The sequence below is a fragment of the Doryrhamphus excisus genome, chromosome 2 (genome assembly GCF_030265055.1).
Source record: "Doryrhamphus excisus isolate RoL2022-K1 chromosome 2, RoL_Dexc_1.0, whole genome shotgun sequence".
Lineage (NCBI taxonomy): Eukaryota > Metazoa > Chordata > Actinopteri > Syngnathiformes > Syngnathidae > Doryrhamphus > Doryrhamphus excisus.
In genome coordinates this window covers 5,174,427-5,190,917 of record NC_080467.1, presented here as the reverse complement: position 1 = coordinate 5,190,917, position 16,491 = coordinate 5,174,427, and the positions used below count along the sequence as shown (strand labels likewise).

The 16,491-nt window shown below is 43.3% G+C and overlaps 1 protein-coding gene across 2 annotated transcripts in view; it reads left to right on the top strand.

Annotated features, from left to right (window-relative positions):
* The window catches only part of ptpn20 (protein tyrosine phosphatase non-receptor type 20), a 47,258-nt gene that overhangs the window by 8,430 nt on the left and 22,337 nt on the right, over positions 1 to 16,491 (top strand). For both annotated transcript variants that reach the window (XM_058054175.1, XM_058054180.1), the window contains 22 exons: positions 550 to 625; positions 738 to 891; positions 1,011 to 1,082; positions 2,276 to 2,450; positions 3,202 to 3,337; positions 3,408 to 3,546; positions 3,609 to 3,761; positions 4,878 to 5,063; positions 5,380 to 5,542; positions 5,628 to 5,874; positions 6,060 to 6,139; positions 7,713 to 7,790; positions 7,912 to 8,019; positions 8,090 to 8,206; positions 8,293 to 8,501; positions 8,577 to 8,678; positions 9,766 to 9,859; positions 11,099 to 11,184; positions 12,350 to 12,521; positions 13,934 to 14,145; positions 15,723 to 15,821; positions 15,904 to 16,358. In XM_058054175.1, the coding sequence (XP_057910158.1) occupies positions 550 to 625; positions 738 to 891; positions 1,011 to 1,082; positions 2,276 to 2,450; positions 3,202 to 3,337; positions 3,408 to 3,546; positions 3,609 to 3,761; positions 4,878 to 5,063; positions 5,380 to 5,542; positions 5,628 to 5,874; positions 6,060 to 6,139; positions 7,713 to 7,790; positions 7,912 to 8,019; positions 8,090 to 8,206; positions 8,293 to 8,501; positions 8,577 to 8,678; positions 9,766 to 9,859; positions 11,099 to 11,184; positions 12,350 to 12,521; positions 13,934 to 14,145; positions 15,723 to 15,821; positions 15,904 to 16,358 (3,313 nt within the window). The remainder of the gene's footprint in view (positions 1 to 549; positions 626 to 737; positions 892 to 1,010; positions 1,083 to 2,275; positions 2,451 to 3,201; positions 3,338 to 3,407; positions 3,547 to 3,608; positions 3,762 to 4,877; positions 5,064 to 5,379; positions 5,543 to 5,627; positions 5,875 to 6,059; positions 6,140 to 7,712; positions 7,791 to 7,911; positions 8,020 to 8,089; positions 8,207 to 8,292; positions 8,502 to 8,576; positions 8,679 to 9,765; positions 9,860 to 11,098; positions 11,185 to 12,349; positions 12,522 to 13,933; positions 14,146 to 15,722; positions 15,822 to 15,903; positions 16,359 to 16,491) is intronic.

Sequence of the window (16,491 nt, the reverse complement as noted above, 5' to 3'; positions counted from 1 at the left end):
CTGTGATTGGCTGGCCACCAGTCCAGGGTGTACCCCGCCTCTTGCCCCAAGACAGCTGGGATAGGCTCCAACACCCCCCGCAACCCTTGTGAGGATAAGCGGTAGAAAATGAATGAATGAATGAGTTCTCCTCGTATTTTGTGTGGAAGTGGTAACTTTTTGGCTTCTTATTTTGTCTTTCCCCACCCTGGGCCATCTCTGTTCGGAGTTTGCATGTTCTCCCCGTGCATGCGTGGGTTTTCTCCGGGTACTCCGGTTTCCTCCCACATTCCAAAAACATGCTAGGTTAATTAGCCACTCCAAATTGTCCATAGGTATGAATGTGAGTGTGAATGGTTGTTTGTCTATATGTGCCCTGTGATTGGCTGGCCACCAGTCCAGGGTGTACCCCGCCTCTTGCCCCAAGACAGCTGGGATAGGCTCCAGCAGTACCTGGAGAAATCGAATGGGGGTCTTGTAGCTGTGTGTCCTGTGCGCTAATCACGCGCCCACCGTGCAGCGAATATTAAATGTTAATATTTAATCAATATATTTGATATTTTCTTCCAGGTAGTTTACCTCAGAGATCCTGGCGACACAGACCAAGAAGCTCACCGACACCTTTGTATCAGTCGTCTTTAGAAAGGCATGTACTAACAGCACAAGTACTCATACAGAGAGTACACACAGTATTACCTCATTTTGCTGACCTTGCATCAGTTTTTCAAACTTGTTTCCCATCCCTCCTCCCACTTCAGGCTCCCCCGGGGGGCTCGTCACAGGGACAGCACCTGCAGTTGGCTGGGTCGGAGCCCCCACCACGACGTGTCTCCGAAGGCGGCGGGCAGGTCTCACAGTCCTTCCATCACCTTCAGCGAGTCCTCCATCAGCCTGAGCCAGAGGAAAGCTAAGGTAAGAAGAGATTAGCCGGGAAAAGGCCGACATGCAAGGAGGACTTTCATGCACATCTGTCCATATGTGTGTGTGTGTGGGGGGGGGTGCATTTATTCATCTTCTTCTTTGCTCACCAGGCTTTGGGCCCAGAGTTTATCCGCATGGCTGACGAACAGCAAATTGTTCTGGAGCTCCCAGGATCTATTGTGGTAAACACCATTCCTGTCTTTCCTGCATGCTCAGCTATATTAACCAACCACCCATCCATTTATCCACCCATTTATCCATCCACCCATCCATCCATTTATCCAACCATCCACCTATCCATCCATTTATCCACCCATTTATCCATCCACCCACCCATCAATCTATCCATTTATCCATCCATCCATCCACCCACCCATCCATCTATCCATTTATCCAACCATCCACCCATCCATCCATTTATCCATCCACCCATCTATCCATTTATCCAACCATCCACCCTTTTATCCATCCATTCATCTACCCACCCATCAATGTATCCATTTATCCATCCACCCATCCATCCATTTATCCAACCATCCACCTATCCATCCATTTATCCACCCATTTATCCATCCACCTGTCCATTTATCCAACCATCCACCCATCCATCCATCCACCCACCCATCCATCCATTTATCCAACCATCCATCCATCCACCCATCCATGTATCCATTTATCCACCTTTTTATCCATCCACCCACCCATCCATCCATCCATTTATCCAACCATCCACCCATCCATTTATCCAACCGTCCACCCATCCATCCATTTATCCACCCATTTATCCATCCACCCATCCATTTATCCATCCACCCACCCATCCATCCATTTATCCAACCATCCATCCACCCATCCATGTATCCATTTATCCACCCATTTATCCATCCACCCACCCATCCATCTATCCATTTATCCAACCATCCACCCATTTATCCATCCATTTATCCACCCATTTATCCATCCACCCATCCATTTATCCATCCACCCACCCACCCATCCATCCATTTATCCAACCACCCACCCATCCATCTATCCATTTATCCAACCATCCCCCCATCCATCCATCCATTAGTTCATCAATGACAAAATTGCAGTGAAACTAATAGAATAAAATTACTAATAAAATTCCAATGGATCCCCACAATAGTTTTTTTCTCAGAATATAAGCCATTTTTCATCAAAAAATCTCATTCAAATGTACAGCATACATGAACGACTTTTAAAAAAGGCCCCGGCCTTCAGTTAGAATCATATGCAGGCTCCAAGATGACTTCCTGAATCAACATAAGGTTGACTGTGATAGTGTTTTGGTCTTGTTTTGGTCTTTGGCCTGATTACAGGTAACCTTTATTCAAAGTGCATTTTGTGTCCACAGTCCAGAAAGGGGCGCTTGTGCTCATCTCAGAGAGAAGTGACAGTGGTGCTGCCGAGTGGGCAGTACGTGGTGGTTCGCTGTGACGTGAAATCTCAAGCTAGAGACGTGTTTGACATGGTGGTGGCTCATGCTAACCTCGTGGAGCACTTCTACTTCGGTCTTGCCTTCCTGGATGGTGAGAACGCAAAGTCAGCAAACTTTCACATCAACTGCAAAATTTGCCATGACAACATTTACCACGAGGGGCGGCACGGCGAACGAGTGGTTAGCGCGCAGACCTCACAGCTTGGAGACCAGGGTTCAATTCCACCCTCCGCCATCTCTGTGTGGCGTTTGCATGCGTGGGTTTTCTCCGGGTACTCCGGTTTCCTCCCACATTCCAAAAACATGCTAGGTTAATTGCCGACTTCAAAAATTGTCCATAGGTATGAATGTGAGTGTGAATGGTTGTTTGTCTATATGTGCCCTGTGATTGGCTGGCTACCAGTCCAGGGTGTACCCCACCTCTCGCCCGAAGACAGCTGGGATAGGCTCCAGAAAAGCGGTAGAAAATGAATGAATGAATGAACATTTACCACGAGGGCGGCACGGTGGAAGAGTGGTTAGCGCGCAGACCTCACAGCTAGGAGACCTGGGTTCAATTCCACCCTCGGCCATCTCTGTGTGGCGTTTGCATGTTCTCCCCGTGCATGCGTGGGTTTTCTCCGGGTACTCCGGTTTCCACCCACATTCCAAAAACATGCTAGGTTAATTGGCCACTCCAAATTGTCCATAGGTATGAATGTGAGTGTGAATGGTTGTTTGACTATGTGTGCCCCCTCGTGAGGAAAAACCGCAGAAAATGAATGAACATTTACCACAATATTCGGATAGTATTTGAAGTTTTGTAGTACATCCAATACATCTTTATCGTTTCTGTTCTCTAGATGATGAATATTTTTTTCTGGACCACGAAACCAAAATCTCCAAAGTTGCGCCCGACAGTTGGAAGAAAGGGCAGATACTTTCTTTTCTGGTGTTTCTTCGAGTCAAGTTTTTTGTCGACGACATCGCCTTCATTTTGTAAGTAGCGGTATCGGTTTCTACTTCTACTGCATCCATGCAGAGTTATATCAGCTATATACTTCTCCAGGCACAGACTGACTCGCCACCAGTACTACTTACAAATGCGCAAGGATATCCTGGAGGACCGGATTTACTGCAACGAGGAGACGGGTTTGTTTCTGGCTGCTCTCGCTCTGCAGGCTGAATTTGGGGATTACATGCCAGAGGTACCGCGAAAAAACCTTGCTGGTGTTCTTATTGCGTATAATTATTGTGTTATTTGTTTTAGTTGTACGGGAAGAGCTACTACCAGCCGGAGCATTATGTATCGAAGAGGATGCTCGAGAAGCTGGCTTTGCCCAACGTGAAGGAAGAGCTGCCGAGGCTGCATGCCAGTCACGCTCCCATGGCGCCTGAAGAGGCGGAAACAGAGTATCTGAAGGTGCGTTTCAGGCTTTTTATCGGAGTTCAGCTGAAATTGCTGTTGGTTTTATCTGATCATATTAGCTAATGGGCTGCATGGTGGTTGAGTGGTTAGCGCACAGACCTCACAGCTAGGAGACCAGGGGTTCAATTCCACCCTCGTTTCAGTTACTTATTCCTCCCCCTTCTGTCATTGTTTGCATGCTATCCTCATTAAAATATGAAAACCTACAAATGTTTGGGTGGTTTTAGTTAAAGCAGACACTGTTTTTTCATCTGTGGGATTTTGACAAAGATCAGATCGCATTTTATGGTGATTTTATGCAGAAATGTGAGAAATTCCAAAAGGTTCAGATACTTTTTCATACCACTGTAGGAGACCAGGGTTCAATTCCACCCTCGGCCATCTCTGTGTGGAGTTTGCATGTTCTCCCGTGCATGCGTGGGTTTTCTCCGGGTACTCCGATTTCCTCCCACATTCCAAAAACATGCTAGGTTAATTGGCCATTCCAAAGCTGCCCCGCGGATGCCTGTCTGTAAATCATGCGGCGGAAAAATACATCGGCGAACCCATGCTCGTATCGGCCGATACCGATTCAAATAAAGAACGCAAATATCGTCCCGATATATGGGCCGGCCGATGAATCGGTCGATCCTTAGTCATGAAGGAAGATGTAGTCACCCATGCCATTCCAACTGCATATGGAAGATATTCCTATGACAGTCTTGTTTTGTTTCTGCAAACACTGCTCTTATTTTGAAGGATGGAGATTGTGTATTTACGGCTAACACAAGTTGCGTTCAAAAATAATCGTGCTTCTTGTATTTTTTTCCTTAAAAACCTGCATGTTGTCATCGGGCATTGTAAAACCTTCCGTACATTGACCTTGACTCGCACACACAACCACACGAGCATGCTAAAAACTAAGCTAACGCCTGCAAGCGTCCATTCAGGCCAAAGTATCGCCCAAATATCGGCCAACCTTAGTGGTTTCCTATATTAGCTAACATTTTAGCATGAATTGTCAAACATTTCTGGATACCTTGAGGTACACCTGAGGTGTGTTGAGGATATATGTAGGACTCGTCCCTGCGCCACTGTCACTAATTAATCCACTCAATGCTTCTTTGTCAGATTGCTCAGCAACTACCAGAGTACGGAGTTATGTTCCACCGTGTGGGAAGAGAAAAAAGGCCTGTGATCGGAGAATTGGTTTTGGGAATCTGTGCCAAAGGAATCATTGTGTACGAGATGAAGAACCAGGTCCGGACTGTCACCAGACGCTTCCTCTGGAGGGAAACAGACTCAATTTCCACTGGGGTAAAGACAAGGCACCAAATGACTTCTCCCCCAAATTTCAGTCAGAGCTTTTCTTCCTGTCACTCACACACATACATGACCTGGATGGCTGCAGAATAGACACAGGAACACGTTTGATAAAAAGCTCGGTTTTTGCTATTTTTTGTCCCGTTGGGGACTCGGCAGCTACACACGATAACCCCTAAAGAAAGCTTTCTAGATCTTCCAGAATCTACACCTATTCCTGCTGTATTAAAGCAGGATTGTCTTACATTTTGGAGAATATAGTAGACTTCCAGTATATTGATTCTTTCTGTGTGATGTCCCTTTTCTCCAGAGACGTAAGCTCATCATCGAATGTGGTGGACCGAGCGGTAAAAAGCACAGTTTTATAACGGAGAGCTCCAAAATCGCACAATACCTCCTCAACCTCTGCTCCGCACAGCACAAGTTCCACAGCGAGATGACGTCACGACAACTGAACCACAGCATGATGCCAGGTGCTGAAAGAGAGGAGACACTCGCACCAGCAGGCACAGCAAATGATACCACCATTTTGTTTATGTCCCCCCCCCCCCATGCTAGATGAAAACATGTCCATGTATCCTGGATGTAACCTGAACCTGAAGAGGATCTCGTGCTCTGAAGGCATGCTGAACCATGTAGGTTTAGCACCGGGTCAAGCGAATTCGCTGTCCAAATCCTGCGAGGATCTGACTGCTAAGCTGGAGGCTCGACTCCGGCAGCAGAGAGAAATGAGGCGGAATATGAGGGAGATGAACAAGGAAGGGGTGGGAGAACTCAGGGATTTGAAGGAGCGTCCCTACTGGAGGTAGGTTGTCGGAGATGCACCATATCTTTTTTTTTTTTTTTAAACTGATAACTTTTTGGTATCTACTTTTTAGCGGATTTATCGGCATGACATAATTTTTTTCCGAATTATTGTGCACCCGTAGATAATATAATTCATTGTCTCATTGCATAGCAAAGCTTATTATTGTTATGTTTATGTGAAAGCACGCCTGAGTCCATTCCCAGGATGATGTCCAGTGTCTCGCTGCAGAAACAAGACTCAGAAGCTTTTTCTTCCATACGAGGTAAAGATCATTTATTTACAAAAATGGTCTCATCTTACAGTTCACAATGTTTATACTGTTATTATCTACATGCACCAGTTATCTCACCTCTAGTCAATGAATCGAGAAGTCTGCTAAAGTCACCGACTAAGTGGGGTACAAAAGCTGTGGCTGTAGGTAACCTCCTGATGTCGCTTGTTCTCAACTCTATAAAATGGCAGCAGACAATATCCCTGCATCACGCCATGTCTGTACTAGCCGTTGGATGTCAGGAATATAGCTAAAATGTTAACATGCTAACAGATATCATGCTAGCACCAAAAGTGCAGAGAAAGCATTCCTACATCATGCCATGTATATATCGGCCTTTAAACAGGAGTAAAATAGCCAAAATTCCAACATGCTAACAATTAGCATGGTGACACTTAGCAAGATGGCACTAAGTGGCAAAAGTGCGAAGGCAGTTCTGTAGTGTCCATACATTATGCCATGTGTGTATTTTCATTTAGACATGCATAAAAAGTCAAACTTCTAACATGTTAACAGTTAGCATGGTAGCATCTAGCAATAAAGCATCAAGTCCCAAAAGTGGAAAGGCAGTCCCATAGTGTCCCTATGTCATGCCATATGTGTATTTGCCTTTAAACATGAGGAAATGAGCTAAAATGCTACCATGCTAATGGTTATCATGCTAGCACCTAGCAAGATAGCCTCAAGTACCAAAAGTGCCAAGGCTGTCCTATAACGTCTCTGCATAATGCCATGTGTGTATTTGCCTTTAGAAATTAGTTCATTAGCTTAAATGCTAACATGCTATCAATTAACATATTAGCACCTAGCAACATAGTGGCTCATTTTTTAACGTTTTCGTTAATAGCGTCGTCAATGGTTATGCAGTGCATGCCCATAATAATACATAAATTAATTAATTCATTCATTTTCTACCGCTTATCCTCACAAGGGTCAAGGGGGGTGCTGGAGCCTATCCCAGCTGTCTTCGGGCGAGAGGCGGGGTACACCCTGGACTGGTGGCCAGCCAATCACAGGGCACATATAGACAAACAACCATTCACACTCACATTCATACCTATGGACAATTTGGAGTCGCTAATTAACCTAGAATGTTTTTGGAATGTGGGAGGAAACCGGAGTACCCGGAGAAAAGCCACGCATGCACGGGGAGAACATGCAAACTCCACACAGAGATGGCCGAGGGTGGAATTGAACCCCCCTTCTGTCATTGTTTGCATGCTATCCTCATTAAAATATGAAAACCTATAAATGTTTGGGCGGTTTTAGGTAAAGCAGACACTGTTTTTTTCATCTGTGTGATGAAACTTGAGGCTCTCTTGCTAGGTGCTAGCATTATAACCGTTAGCATGGTAGCATTTTAGCTCATTTCCTTATGTCTAAAGGCAAATACACACATGGCATGACATAGGGACACTATGGGACTGCCCTAAACAAAATATATACATACAAATTATAAAAATGTAAAAATACTGTATATCCATAGAAAAATAAATTATATGTAATGCTAATTATAGCATTTAGGGTATTGATTGTTGATTTCACATATGTACAATATTTCCAGTCGACACGCCGACCAGGTCTCCCCCAGAGCGAGAAATCATCTGCGTGACCCTCAAGAAAGATCCCAAACTCGGCTTTGGTGCGTTTTTCCTTAGTGCACATTCCCGGGAGCCTTGATGAAAATTTCATGAGAGCTAATTCTAGCTAATTCTTTAAACGGCCGACTTTTGTCTGCGCCTCCCCTGCTGGTCCTGTTTCAGGCTTTGTGATCGTAGGCGAGGACAATACGGCTAAACTCGACCTTGGGATCTTCATCGCTTCCATTGTTCCCGACGGACCCGCGGACAAGGATGGACGCATCAAAGCGGGTACGACATTAAAGTCCGCGGCAAAGAGAAACCTGACAAAGCTCGGGAATTATTTGTGTTTTTGTTTCAGGCGGACGTCTCATCTCCTTGAATAAGACCAGTTTAGAGGGCGTGACCTTCAGCGATGCTGCGGCCATCTTACAGAGCAGCCCTGAAGAAGTGGAGCTGATTGTGTCCCAGCCCAAACGTAAGCTCCAAGTTCTCCAAGTTCTGCATGTATATGCTCCAGTTTTTGTATGATGTGAATTTTGGAACAAATCCATTCCTGTTCAGAGAATCTCGAAGATAGTAAGAACTCCTTGTGCCAAAGTACGCTGGGCTTGGCTTTGGAGAGGAACTTTGGCTCTCAGACCACCCTGAGTGGCACGGAGTATCGACACGCCATGGAGGAACTGGAGGAGGCCATCAACCTGTCCAGCATGGCGACCCCCAAGCAGAACCGGAAACTTCACATCCCGGTGGTGCGGATACATGACGCACAGGTTAGCAGAGTCCAGACTAGCAAGATCTACTGTCCTTTTGTAAACGACTGCTTGACCTTGTTTCTCTTATTTTAGGACATGTGCTCCAGATCGCCATCCATCTTAAGTCTGAAGGCGGGAGAGAAGTTTATAGTTGAGCTAAAGAAGAAGGCTGGGAGTCTAGGCATCAGCGTTGCTGTGAGTGAAATTATTTTTCATTTATTTTCATTTAGTTTATTTATGAAATACATAATGTGTTCACAGCTACAGTGGTATGAATAAGTATCTGAACCTTTTGGAATTTCTTATATTTCTGCATAAAATCACCATCAAATGTGATCTGATCTTTGTCAAAATCACACAGATGAAAAAAACAGTGTCTGCTTTAACTAAGACCACCCGAACATTTGTAGGTTTTCATATTTTAATGAGGATAGCATGCAAACAATGACAAAAGGAGGGTTCAATTCCACCCTCGGCCATCTCTGTGTGGAGTTTGCATGTTCTTCCCGTACATGCGTGGGTTTTCTCTGGGTACTCCGGTTTCCTCCAACATTCCACAAACATGCTAGGTTAATTAGCGACTCCAAATTTTCCATAGGTATGAATGTGAGTGTGAATGGTTGTTTGTCTATATGTGCCCTGTGATTGGCTGGCCACCAGTCCAGGGTGTACCCCGCCGCCTCTCGCCCGAAGACAGCTGGGATAGGCTCCAGCACCCCCGCGATGCTCATGAGGAAAAGCGGTAAAAATGAATGAATTAATGAATTATTACCGTACATTTCGGACTACAAATCGCTACATGCTGTAGGCTTCAAACCCCTGATATGGCGAATTCCATGCTAAAAGAACTACATTTCAGGAAGTCTTATACAGTGATTGTGTTCTGTTCTGACAAATCTTTAGTAAGTTTGATCAAGTGTAGAATTACTACATTTTCGGCATGGAATAAAATTAATTTAATTTTCAATATTTTTAACTTACAGTAATTACAGAACATAAAATAACTATATTTTAAGTTCACAGGAAACTCTATTACTATATTGACATCGATATAAGATAAAAGATGGAGGAAAAGCAGTAGAAAATGAATGAATGAATGAATGAATAATGTGTTCATTACACCACATTAGTTGGGTGGAAGATTTGTGGACGATTACAATATCAGTTGATATCAGTATGGGTAATAAATTACAATATCAGATAATCCATATCATATAAGATATACTGTAACAGAGTTTGTGTGTGACCTGGACTAATACCTTTCATGTGGTCTACTACAAAGGGAGGAATAAACACAAACGTGAGATATGGAGGCATCTATATCAAAAGTCTGGTGGTTGGCGGTGCTGCAGACCAGGATGGACGCATTCAAATTGGTAATTTTCACTGATATACCAGGGGTGTCCAAACTGTGGCTGTTTTTAAATAGGCCTGTGGTACATTATAAGGAGGTAATTGAACAGGAAAACTAAGAAACAAATGGACAAATCAGCACTAATTTATATTACATCATAAGAATAAACTCAAAATATTAAGAGAAATAAGATACAATCTAATCAGAAAAAGGGAATAATATTAAAGTTAATAATAATAATTAATTTAAGTTAATAATAATAATAATAATAATAATGTTAATAATAATGTTCCTAAATGTTTTTTTTTTTTACTCACAAGCATTTAGAATTTAAAACCAGTATCATAAATAAATAAATCTTATTTTTAGCTGACACAATAAACAAAAACAGTTTGGGAGTGCTAACTCACTTATTGCAGTTGCGATCGAAGAGATTTCCCACTACTTAATATAGATAAAAACTTCCATCTGCGATTAATTGTGAGTTAACTATGGACAAAATGTGATTAATCGCAAAAATAGGGTGTGTATATATATATATATATATATTTATATGTTGTATCATAATAATATAGAAATATATATATGTATATGTGTATATGTATATATTATAATATAGTAATATATAATATTGTTGAATATTACAAGAATAAAGTCAAACTTACAGGAATTACACCATAATATGAATTGATAATCATAATTGAGATATTTGTAAAATTCTTTTGAACACGCAACAGCAGAAATGTTAGGAGAATAAATAAAGAGAAAAAAGTTTTTACATGAATAAACTTATAATAAAAAATTATATTATTTAAATATTATTAATAATAATAAATAATATATTATTATTATTAAATAAAATAAATAATAGTAATATTATTTTTGTAGCATTTTGTAGAATTGTATACTTTATAGTTTTTTGTATAAATTTTTTTTTTTACATGTACACAATTTTAGCATTGAGCTTTCACACTTTTTTGGCAGTCCTTCAATGCACCATAGTTGCTGTGACACACAAAAGTGATATTTTCTATATTGTGATTCCATCTGTTATTTTTATTATTAAGGGCGTCTCAATTACTTACATATTTTTTTCCAAGCGGGGGGTTCACGTTTTTGCTTGTTCATGCTTCACTGAAGAGGATTGACTCAGATTTGATGACATGTCTGTCAAACACAAACACACACACACACACACACGAGAGTGTATTGATGCTGCTAATGATGATGATGATGTGATTGGTGTGTTTGCATATGACAGGTGACAGACTGCTGGAGGTTGACGGCTCCAACCTGAGGGCTGTGACTCACCAACAAGCTGTGGAATGCCTCAAGCGGACTGAGGAGGTCAGTGCACGTACACACACACACACACACACACACACACACACACACACACACAGTACATGCAGCCGAATACAATTAAATATAACAGTAAATAATCTATCCCGTTTATCTTCCCCCAGACAATGTTATGCTAGGAGTCCACTGGCCCGGTGCTAGTTGGTGCCAGTTTCCACCAATGCAATTTGCTGTGGCGCCTAGTGTCACCAAGTGGCTCGAACTGCCTCCCAACTGGCTCATGGTGGCCCGTAACGCCGGCAAAAATTGACTTTGCCGGCAAGAAAATGTCAAAATGTTTAAAATGTTTTCACAATCTGCCTATTGGAATCCACTGGAATGTCATGGCGCGAGCCTAGTTGCGCCAATGATACTAGGAGTCCACTGTGCCGGTGCCAGTTGGTGCCAGTTGGTGCCAGTTCGCACCAATGCAATTTGCTATGGCGCCTATTGTCACCAATAAAGTGCCTAGTGGTGTGCAGTGGCTCGAAATGCCTCCCAACTGGCTCGTGGTGGCCCGGAAAACGGTGGCAAAAATTTAGTTTGCCGGCAAGAAAATGTCAAAATGTTTACATTTTTTTCGCAATCCGCTTATTGGAATCGACTGGAATGTAATGGCGCAAGCCAAGTTGCGCCAATGATACTAGGAGTCCACTGTGCCGGGGCCAGTTGGTGCCAGTTCGCACTAATGCAATTTGCTGTGGGGCCTAGTGTCACCAATAAGGTGCCTAGTGGCGTGCAGTGGCTCGAAATGCCTCCCAACTGGCTCGTGGTGGCCCGGAAAACGGTGGCAAAAATTTAGTTTGCCGGCAAGAAAATGTCAAAATGTTTAAAATGTTTTCACAATCCGCCTATTGGAATCCACTGGAATCTCATGGTGCGAGCCAAGTTGCGCCAGTGATACTAGGAGTCCACTGTGACGGGGCCAGTTGGTGCCAGTTGGCACCAATGCAATGGATTGGACTCCTAGCATGACACACTCACATACCGGGACCGACATTTTGGTCCCCTATGAAAATTACAGGTGAGGTAAATGATGATTTTCTGACCCTTTCAGGGTCCCAATCTTTTTGGATTTCCTATAAAAATTATGGTCCACAAATGTATCACTGACAAGAAAAGGCGACAGTATAAAAAGTGTTCAAGGAACATGAATTGTTTTTGCTGCTAGGTGGTGAACCTGCTGCTGGAAAGAGAACCAACAGTCATCTTGGAGCCCAGGACCGACCACCCCCTCCCAACCTCCATCCACAGTACATCACACACACAGCCCCCCAGGACAGAGGTCTCCTTGGAAACAACCTTGAGTGGCCGAGTCAAGGACTACAGCTTTGTGACTGATGGTGAGTGTGGGGTGGGGGTGGGGGGGTCGTAGCACAATGCCCACTAAAGAAAAACCAAGAAGAGAATTTTAGACACACACACACACGGCCTCGAGGTATGTGGGTCATCTGACAGTTACATTGTGGTGGCTGTCAGAGTCATCAAGCACTGGTGCTGCCTCGGAACCCCCGAGACCCTTCATAGGCCACGTCTGAAGGGACAGTTTGATGCCTCCATGGAACGACTCTTTCTCCAAGGAGAAGGAATACTATGGAATACTGTACATTTGTTCTTCTGAGGGTTCAGAAAGGACACAGCAAAGAAGAAGAAGAAAGAGAGAGAAAAAAAAATCTAAAATTAAAATTAAAATTAAATTAAATTAAATTAAATTAAATTAAATTAAATTAAATTAAATTAAATTAAATTAAAATCAAAATCAAGGCTGCACGTCGGTCGAGTGGTTAGCACACAGACCTCATGGCTAGGAGACCCGAGTTCAATTCCACCCTCGGCCATCTCTGTGTGAAGTTTGCATGTTCTCCCTGTGCATGCGTGGGTTTTCTCCGGGTACTCCGGTTTCCTCCCACATTCCAAAAACATGCTAGGTTAATTAGCCACTCCAAATTGTCCATAGGTATGAATGTGAGTGTGAATGGTTGTTTGTCTATATGTGCCCTGTGATTGGCTGGCCACCAGTCCAGGGTGTACCCGGCCTCTTGCCCGAAGACAGCTGGGATAGGCTCCAGCGACCCTTGTGAGGATAAGCGGTATAAAATAAAATAAAATAAAATAAAATAAAATAAAATAAAATAAAATAAAATAAAATAAAATAAAATAAAATAAAATAAAATAAAATAAAATAAAATAAAATAAAATAAAATAAAATAAAATAAAATAAAATAAAATAAAATAGCGAGCAGCAAGGCAACCCGCCGACACCCGCCGGGCAGCTCACCCCCGGGGAGGAAGTGCCACGGGGAGGCCAAGCACCAGAGCCGAGGAGTCAAGACCAGTTCTAACATTTTAAATGAGATTTTATGACTTTAAATTAATTTATAATTACTTTTTAATTTTGTGCAGTGGTCAACTTTTGTTGTATTGTTATATATTAAGATGAGGGAAAGAAACATTTGACCGTTGGTAGAAACCAACTTTTGGACCAAAACTTTCAGATTATTTGCTGTTTTATGATATTAAAATGACTTTTATGTTATGTATGTTATGTTATTATTAAGACACCTTGGGGCGCACCACGGCTCACGTGATAGAGTGGTGGTCTCCAAACATGAGAGTTGCTAGTTCGATCTTCCATCCTCCGGTGACTACGTTAACGTATCCATGGCAAAGATACTGAACCCGCAGTTGGTCCTGATGCTGCATCATCAGTTGGCACATGTACTGTACTCAATGTCCAATTCTACTTTTGTCCTAGAAAACACACATGAAGTCATACTGAAGAAAAGTTTATCGGGGCTAGGCTTCAGTTTCAACATTTCCCAGCTGCAATCGGGGCCCGATCGAGGCAGCGTCGTCCGCATCAAGCGCCTGTTCGAGGGTCAGCCGGCCATGGAGAGTGGTCTACTACGAGAAGGGGACGTTATTCTGTCTGTAAACAAAGAGTGTCTCAAGGACCTTTCCTACCAGGTATGTTTAACTTATTGTTAATGTTATTTTGCTCAAAATGTTTTTCATGTTGCTCCTCAAAAAGAATATGTTGGTAACACCATGGAGTGTCGTTCATCTACATCAGTCATTCACTAATCTAATCTCGTCTAAAAACCTCAAGGTAGGGCTTAACAAGAAGAAACTGATGTTTGGGTTGGTCACCTGTTCAGACACGGTCTCAAGTTCTTGTTTTTTTTAATGCACAAGATTAGAGACGGGTGGCACGGCGGGCGAGTGGTTAGCGTGCAGACCTCACAGCGAGGAGACCAGGGTTCAAATCCACCCTCGGTCATCTCTGTGTGGAGTTTGCATGTTCTCCCCGTGCATGCGTGGGTTTTCTCCGGGTACTCCGGTTTCCTCCCACATTCCAAAAGCATGCTAGGTTAATTAGCCACTCCAAATTGTCCATAGGTATGAAAGTGAGTGTGAATGGTTGTTTAACTGGCACCAACTGGCGCCGGCACAGTGGACTTCCAGTATTATTGGCGCAACTTGGCTCGTGCCATTACATTCCAGTCGATTGATTCCAATAAGTGGATTGTTTGCGAAACATTTTAAACATTTTGACACTCAACTCGTTTTACGGGCCACCGTAAAAGCCACTGCACGCCACTAGGCACCTTATTGGTGACACAAGGCGCCACAGCAAATTGCATTGGTGTAAACCGGCACCAACTGGCGCTGGCACAGTGGACTCTTATTAACATTGGTGCAACTTGGCTCGCGCCATTGCATTCCAGTGGATTCCAAAAGGCGAATTGTTTGCGAAAACAACTTCACTAATCCTTGAATCGGTCGCAGGGGTGCTGGAGCCTATCCCAGCTGTCTTCAGGCGAGAGGCGGGGTACACCCTGGACTGGTGGCCAGCCAATCACAGGGCACATATAGACAAACAACCATTCACACTCACATTCATACCTATGGACAATTTGGAGTGGCTAATTAACCTAGCATGTTTTTGGAATGTGGGAGGAAACCGGAGTACCCGGAGAAAACCCACGCATGCACGGGGAGAACATGCAAACTCCACACGGAGATGGCCGAGGGTGGAATTGAACCCTGGTCTCCTAGCTGTGAGGTCTGCACGCTAACCACTGGACCACCGTGCAGCCAATTTAAGTTTATATTTTTTTTTATTGTTTAAATTGTAAAAATGTAAAAAAAATGTTTTACATTTTTTGTAATTTAATTTTTTTTTTTTTTACATTTTTCTAATGTTTACTTCTTTTTTTTTTTTTTTACAATTTTTAAATTTAACAAATGTTTTTTTTTAATTTTCCCCCCAAAAAATATATTTTCTGTCACGTACCGAAATAATTTGGTGTGGTTGTGTGTGGCTGCCTATATGTGCCCTGTGATAGGCTGGCCACCAGATAGTTGAATACAAATGTAAATAATGGAAAGTTATATTTTAATTGATGTAAGAAATGCACTGTAATGTTTCATATATTTGCCCAAAAATAAAATAAAATAATGCGAGCCTGTGTTACCGCGAAGTTACCGTCACAGAATGTACGCTCATGACGACTGTACTTTGTTTGTTCATGCGACCTTAGAGGGTTTTGTTCCTGCTTCGTGGTGCCCCTTCTGAGGTTCACCTCTTGATCTGTCGACCCGGTCCAGGACTGTTGTATGATGCGGATGACAACACACTGGTGAGTAATCACATGACTTAAATAAAGTACAGCTGTACTACTACTCTACTCTACTCTACTCTACCCTCTCTGGCTATGTTAGAGTCCTGCACCCGCCAGGCAGGCTCGATCCCGCTCTCTGGACATCCGACTCGGGGACGACTACAGCCAGCTTCTTAAGTTTCAATTTGACATCAATATGGCTGCTCAGAAGCGGGCCTCCACACTCAAGGAAAAGAAATGGCAAGATCCTCCAGCAGCTTCACCGTTCTTTGAAGGCCAAGAGAGGGAAGTCCAAGGAGAACAGAGTCCTCCATCTTCACCACCACCCGTACCCGCTTCCCCAACACCACCAATTTCGCCAGTCTCACCCGCATCACCGACTTCACCCGTCCTGCCTGAAGTCTGCTTTCGACCGGCTCAACAAGAGTTGGCGCAGACTGCCAAGAAACCAGAAGAAGAACAGGAAGTGGAAACAAAGAAGTCAAGCCAGGACGGAGAGGTGGCTGTTGCGGCAAGTTCAGCGGCCATATTTGCTTCGAACTCCATGTATGCCAGGTAAGAAAGTGAGCCAAGGCCACAAGACTTCATTGCCACCCCATTGGTTGGACTGTGGATCAGTCCAGAACGGGTCAGTTGGAACGGATCCCATGATTAAATGGGGGTCCCATCCATCCATCCATTTTCTTCC